Here is a 7,464-nt window from a genome sequence, read left to right as displayed (position 1 = left end):
GATCTGGGAGCCACATGCCCAGGAATCGCACCTCAATACTCATCTGCTCAAGAAATGGTGCTTTAGCATGCCAGCAACCTCCTTCCCAGGATTATGGGCATGGAAAGTCAGTTTTCAGTTCTTCCCCAAGGTGGACAAAATGCTTAATTCCAGTTCAAAGGATTGGAAGGTGTTTAAATAAAATAAAAGTTTACACAAACACACAGCGTCTGAAAGAGCAGAGGTAGTGCCAGGAACAGCCTGCAGTGTGAGACAAAGGGTCTCACCTTCCACAGATTCTAGCCCCAGATTCAGGTACTTCCACCTGCTCTCCAGCAAAGTTCTTTGAAGCAGCAATGCTCTGATATATTGAGAACTCCTTCTTAAACACCTCAATAATTCTCACACTTCTACTGTTGCCTCCTCCAAAACTCTACCCCTCAAGCCCAGAAAAAAGATAAACACCACTTAAAAAAAAAAAAGAAAGAAAAACAAAAAAAAGATATATATATACACTTTGAAATCCTACCAAAATCTGATTTCTGCTATGTTACCCACTGACTATTCAGCATCCTTCCATGGCTTTAAGAGTAGCTGCCAAGAAGTGGCCTTCAACTTGCTCAAACTGTAGAGGCAAGTTACAGCTGGATGTCGATATTTTACACTAATCCTGATTATTAAGCATTTAAAAATATACAAGTTACTTAAGCTTTAAACAATGTGCCAAAGACCAAAGCTTCTCCTTTACTTCAAAAAGATGGTATATTAGTTCTGCTCATCTCTGCTTTTGCTGAAACAGGCGACGTTACAGCTCGCTTCACATGTCCTTGGCTGTTATTCCCTATTGCACATTCAACTTCCATGTTATTAGTCAGACACGTTGTTTGCAACAGAAACTCCCTCCTGTTTCAGAAAGCCTCATATGTTTAAACAAGAAGGGGCTCCTGCCAACACCCATACCCTCTCACTCTCTTCTAGCTAATGGGGTAATACATCTAAGGATTCTTGTAGTTCCATAATGGCAGTGTATAACTGCCATGGTTCTGCTTGTAGAGGAAGCTATGAAAAGCACCCTGGCATTAAGCATCTGGAAGGCAAGAACACCCCAGCATGCTATAAAGTGATAGCCCAGTTCCTGGCAGCTCCTCACTTGCAGGAGAATCAGGCATGTATTCCAGATACTCAATACTGCTTTCCCTTGTGTCAGCAGCTCTTGTGAACAGGTCCAATCCATCCAGCCAAAGAGGGCACACACCTTCGATCTCTCAACCATGGTATACTTGAAGGAAGTCACACAAGTTTCAGTCTACATATGTGGAGAATAAAACACAACTAGGCAGACAGGATAGAACCTTGGGAAGGTCCCTCAGGCACATCCTTGTTCAGTCATTTTGTCTGCTAGAGTTGCATCTCTGACACAGAAGTACTCAAGTCTGTGGGCCCAGAAAGGAGCTACAGAAGCCTCCCAGATTTCAGAAGCATGAGACAGGGATACTTCTACATATCCAGAGTCAGCTGAATGGAGCAGGTATCTAAAAAAAAAAATTCCTTTGATTTTATCCATGTGGGCAAATATACTCAAAAGCATGATCGCTGCAACCCAGCAGTCTCTGCTGATGCCTCACAGAGGCTAAAAGAGCATTCTCAGCTGCAATTTCAGTTCTCAGTTTTCCTTATCATGTAGTGAATCCTGAAGGAAAAAGGGAGAGCAGAGAGAGAAAAATTAAAAAGATAGACTTCTCATGTACCCACTTCCCCTTCAGTCCTTACTACGAGGGAAGAATTAAAGAATCTCAAACAACTCTTTCACCCACAGTGCCGGGCAGTGTTACACAGTCCCAACACTACAATAGATATTTGGCTACCAAAAGCTGCCCCACCACATTCCCTCTCTGCAGTTTCATCTCTCCTATCGCTACAAGTTTTAATTTGAATGATCTTCTTTTGGGAAAAGAAAAAGAAGCATCTCAGTGCAAATATCTCTCATCCCAGCTGCACTAGACAGGCTTTGCTAGCATGAGATTTTTTTCCTTTACCTGAGTTCGAAGTTGATGTCGTCTCAGCTGCCTATAGAATTGCAACACAGAAGGATCAGCTCTCACTACTTTTGGGTCAAAATCCAGAACACGGAGACCTGCAAGGCTACGTGCTCTGGAGAGGGCTACATAAGCCTGCCCACTTTCAAAGACACGAGACAGGGAGATTTCCACACAATCCAAAGACATGCCCTATCAAAAACACAGAGAGGTTTGTTACAGAAGAAAGAACACTGTGTTGTATCAACAGTAACCTCCTGCCCTGTGAGTCTGTCAAAGGTACCATCCTTGGTTTACAGGCTTGATTTGAAAGAAAAAAAAAAAAAAAACAAAACAAAACAAAAAAAACCCACAAACAAACAAAAAAACCAACCACAACACAAAAAAAAACCCCAACAAACAAACAAAAAAAACCCCACAAGAACAAACAATCAAAAAAAAAAAAGCAACCTACATAAATCACAAAAACTCTCTTGTTTGACTATAACTGATCAAAAGATAGGACTCAGTGCAAAGAAAAGGACAATTTTCCACCATTGGGAAATTGCTAGTAGACAGTAGGGTCCACTAACTCTCCACTCTAACTCCACAAATCCTATATAATGAATCCTGCTGTTTTCACTCCTAGTAGTTAACTGGAGCAGCTGCCAGCCCCGAGGAGTCCTCAGGCACATCATCTGAGACAGAGTTCAGGCTAGGCCTGGCCAGCCCTGTCTGCACCCAGAGACGTCCAAGGAGAGAGCAGAATTTATAGCATGGCCTGGCTTAAACAGCAGTATGGGAACAAACTCGCAGATCTCCAGGTGTATGAAGTCTTCTGAAAAGGTAGGAACTGTTCCTACTTTATTAGTAGAACTGTATCAGTACACTGAAAAAACAACACCACACACCATCAAGGAGAGAGTCCAGCCCAAAGAGCACAGCTGTGACTCCTGCAGCTCCCTCAGGTACACTGCAAGTCTCAGGGTCACTAATGCTGATGACTATCAGGAAAACACTACCCCGATAAACCCACAGTGGTGAACAATACTGCTTTAGATTTTAACACCATCTATGCAGATAGTAGCACCCTAATGGAAACTCCAGCAGTACTGCTAGCCCATTCTTGACCCTATAGACAAGCATCACAAGTAGAAGAGGTGCTGCCTTCTCTGCAGCTAGACACACATATTCTAGAGGTCCCCCACAACAAGGGCCTTTCAGTTTGCCCTCCTGTTTTACCAGCAATGCAAGCTCACCCAGGAAATAAGGCTTATGATGGTGTAAAAATCTATCCATAGCTGTATAAAATCACCCACCTGACTCTTGTGAATGGAAATGGCCCATGCCAGTTTTAAAGGCAACTGTTGACGGCTCAGATGAAGTCCTGATAGTCCTTTGAAGACCCATTTCTCCATTTTTATGACCTGTGTGATCCCACAGAGAAACCTCACTTTAGGCAGCCCTGTAGGAATGGGAACGGGAAAGAAACAGGGATGTATTGCTGACAACACTTTTGGGTTTCCTCCTTCTCCATGTCAGTATTTCATGAATTTTAGAGGTACAGCAAAAAAAGAAAATCCCACACCAAAAACAAAACAAAGCAAAAGAAATGAACAAAAAACCCCATCCAACCAAAAAAGCTAAACCCACACACAGTAAATACGATGTCCTGAGATTATGTTTGGGACCCACTTAACCAGGAGATTTAAAGTCAGGAGTCAGGTAATTTATCAGTTCAGATGCAGAGAAAAATACACGTTGCAGGTAGAACATTATTCTCCAAGTAAAACAAACGAGGTAGGGAGGATGGGGGGAAAGACCACACCAAAACTTGCTTCAACAGAACAGACAGGAAACATAAGTGAGCATACACAACTAGAGAATAAAGGAAAGCAAACACAAGAGGTTCTACAGATAGCTACAACTGACACAGCACATGACATCACAGCTCATAAGAGCCCTAAGCCTCTCACTGCAGAAAAGACTTCCTCCCTGCTTTCCCTGAAATTATTCTTACCAAGCAATAAACAAAATTAATAAGTCATCAGCTGTCAATGATAAGTTATTTTGGGTTTCTTCCCCCTCATTTTCCTTCAACAAAAGGTCAAGCAGCTTACTTACCCTTCTGCTCACTTTCAAATCCTACAACAACTCCTCGTGCCCCATTCACCAGACCTTGAGACACATCCAGATTCTTAGCCAGCATCACCTACAAAGAAAAAGAAAAATCCCTTAGTGCACTGGCTTTATAGCCTATTCAGCCACCTGCAGCTAAGCTTCTAGCCAGGAGGCTTAAGCATAGCAGGCTGATATGGCCAGGGCCACATCATCCTATTGCAGGCTAGGGCACCATCTCCAATTTGACTGAAATTATTTTACAGCCTTTCTTCCCAGGATTCCTAACTACATCATTCTGCAGCATTGAACACTTCACTTGAGCTGCTTCTGTCCACAGCTGTGAGCTCAGTTCCAGGTAACAGATTGCCCCTCCCTAAACACCAACCAGCCTAGACACAGATTCTGGAAACACCTAAGGAGTAACGTCCTAAGGCAAACAGTGCTGCTGCTAAGCACAATCCTTTCCATTCCAACAGCTCTAGCTCACAGCAAGGTGACCAGTCCTGCAAATTCAGCAAACTGTGACATACCCTTTTAGGTCAGGAGGGCTGCTGTACCTGGAACTGAGACTGCTGACTAATTCTATGAATAAGATTCAAAGCAGAAAGAATACAAATATTGGAATAGAGACATCTGTCAGCCTGGTATAGCCATTCTAAATGTATAGAATGCAGAATCTGTACAATCTACTCTATACGTTTATCTACTTTTCCTTTATTTTTCTTGGGCCATTTGATCTGCTGGTCTTTCACAAACGTGTACACATACCTACCTGAGCTCCAAGCTTTAGCTCAACTCTACCACCCACAGGACACTGAGCATCAATTAACTTCACTAGCATTGGGTCACTATCCAAAGCCTCGAAAGTGTGCACTTCTCCTATTAAGGAAAGACATAATAAATTTCAACACTTAAACACACTCTACACAGCATCACAAGAGGCTCAGCATTTATTTGTAACAGCAGTTCCTCTTTTAACATCCATTGTGTTCTGCTGGTAGGACATCTTCACACAAACCTTGTCACATCTAACAGCAGAAAGCTCACTATGCTCTCTTCCCACCATAATTCCCAGAGCATAAGAAGGCTTACAGATCAAAAGCCAGCTGTATATAAGAACTGAGCAATCACCATTTTGAGTAAATGACCAGTTTCACTTGCAACCAATACCAGATCTCCAAAGAGGACTAAGAGGGAGGTCTTAATTCAAGTTCTGGCTGGATAGAGCATGGCCTTTCTAAGATGCTAGAGAAAGAAAAAGCAGGAGTATGGAGGCAATAAATGACCCAGTCTACCTCACAGCAAGCAATGAGCTGTTTATTACACACCAAGAAGTAACAGTGTGGATTTTTAAGCAAAGCTGTGAAGTTTTTCCCCAGACAGTTCAGCTCCAACACACACAGCTTGGACTGGTGCTGCTGCACATGGCAGAACACCAGGTTCCTCCTGACACCACAGTATCTCCACTACACCCACTCAGAGCTCAGCCCCAAAGCCAGCAGTTTCCTCCAAGGAGTTCACCTGATAGCTGCTGCAAACGTTTCTCATTAGTTATTTCTACATCATCTTTATGGGTGCAGAGCCGCGTGGCCAGGATCCCATCACGCTCAGACCTGTTATCAGCAGTCTGCATCAGTTGTCTGGTAACTTCCTCTGTGCACCTGGTACCCAGGAAAAGGGGATAATTATTTACAGTGATCAGGAACAGGCCATGAGCAGCAATAACCTCCATGTAGCTGGATCAGGCTGTGCAAGCTCCTGTGTGTCTTCTCTAGAGAGAAGAACAGAGAAAGATATCTACACAAAGATGGAAAGCTGTGCCACTGTGTGAACCAGCCCTGCCCTGGACACAGCCACGTTGGGATCCATTGTATTCCTTAGCGGATAGTTGCAAAGAGGGACCCTAGAAAGGGTCCTTCCTTACCAGAGCAGCACATATGAAACCTCCTTACATTAACTAAAGGATTTATAGCTATTGCCCCCAAGAGGTGCATTCCTGACAGAGCATAGAGAAGTGAGCAACCCACTTTCATCTGCTCCATCAGTAGGAAGCAGGGATCACAAAGAGAGACTAATTTCTCCTCACCTGCCTAAACGGATTGCACTCAGGAGTGAGACAAAGGTCTTGTCGGTCTGTCTTCGCACTTCAGTCAGCTCCATGTTTATGTGGATGCATTTCCTCCAGCTTTTTGCCTGGAAAATCATTCTCTTGTTAGGAAAGAAGAAAACCTGAAGTATAAAAATGAGTTAGGGACCATTTTGTACCTGGAAGCAGAATGTGGTTTTTTCATTAGCCTTGCAGACAGGTGGTAGCTGCAAGAAGTCCCCACAGATGATTAGCTGAATTCCTCCAAAAGGTTCATCTCGTTTTCTGACTGCCCTGAAAAGGAAGGAAGAAAGGAGAAGTTCTGAATACTCTCCTGGATACAGTCACATCTCAGAAGATACTTCTTCACTTGGCAGTATATTCAAACATACACCACTTACAGTAAAGCATTATTATGCTCAGCTGTGTCAGAAAAGCTCAAATAATTAAGCAATGCTATCATAGGACATTAAATTTGCTTTGCTTATCCACCCAGACATCATTACCAGACCTGGTTCTTTAGTAGCTGTTATACTACAGCTGCTTCTCTGCAAGACAAAACTGCTGGGCACAGCACAAACAGCTGGATTCTGGATTTGGCTCTACAGGCAACACTTGGCTCCAAAGATGGAAACCCAGGGAGTGTGGACATGATCAAAACCTATCCCAAGATAAAGACCTGCCCAGATGCTGGCTATGATTTCATGCTTCCTTTCAATCGTATGCCAGTGGTTGTCTTGTACCCATTCAGACAACCAGAGAAAGGAAGCAGCTGGGAGATTTAGTGAAATTAATTTCTGTTGTTTGATCTGACAATTGCTCACCTTGCCACTGCCTCCAACTTGTCAAAGAACTTGCCATCCACCATTGAGATCTCATCAATAATCAAGTGCTGGCAGGCCAGCCAGTGCTGGCGCACCCCAGGCCTCTCTGCCAGCTGAATGCACTGCTCCAGCGGAGCCTTCCCAGAGCCAATCCCTGTTAGAGGAGAAGAAACCAAAGCTTTGGGAAGCTCCTGACTCTTTGAAAAGGGAGCAAGGGCTCCCAGCTCCACTGTCGGGCAGAGCATTACCTGCAAAGGCATGGAGTCCCCCCTGCCACTCCTGTGCTGGCTGTAGCATAAGTGGTCTTCGGAGGGAGGGAGCCCACAATCTTCTTCAACAGGAAGGACTTCCCGGTCCCTTGGAGGAGGGAGAAGCAGTAGGTCAGTGGTGAGACCCAAAGACTTTACCCAGTGACAGCCATCCAGCCCCCTCACCTGCA

At 44.0% G+C, this 7,464-nt stretch overlaps 1 protein-coding gene across 1 annotated transcript; it reads right to left on the bottom strand.

The window, feature by feature from the left end:
* Positions 1–266: 266 nt before the first annotated feature.
* PIF1 (PIF1 5'-to-3' DNA helicase) lies at positions 267–7,382 on the bottom strand (the record flags this gene model as incomplete). Its single annotated transcript, XM_010022279.1, is given in 11 exon segments — positions 267–412; positions 2,016–2,207; positions 3,314–3,459; positions 4,119–4,206; positions 4,888–4,994; positions 5,637–5,776; positions 6,202–6,308; positions 6,381–6,495; positions 7,026–7,179; positions 7,274–7,287; positions 7,289–7,382. Coding segments are annotated over 11 exon segments (1,303 nt in total), but the record flags the coding sequence as incomplete, so codon positions are not given.
* Between the last annotated feature and the right edge of the window lie 82 nt (positions 7,383–7,464).

The sequence above is a fragment of the Nestor notabilis genome, unplaced genomic scaffold, assembly GCF_000696875.1.
Source record: "Nestor notabilis isolate BGI_N333 unplaced genomic scaffold, ASM69687v1 scaffold8129, whole genome shotgun sequence".
Classification (NCBI taxonomy): Eukaryota; Metazoa; Chordata; class Aves; order Psittaciformes; family Psittacidae; genus Nestor; species Nestor notabilis.
The sequence above is the reverse complement of the archived record's forward strand: the minus strand, read 5'-3'. Positions and strand labels throughout refer to the sequence as shown.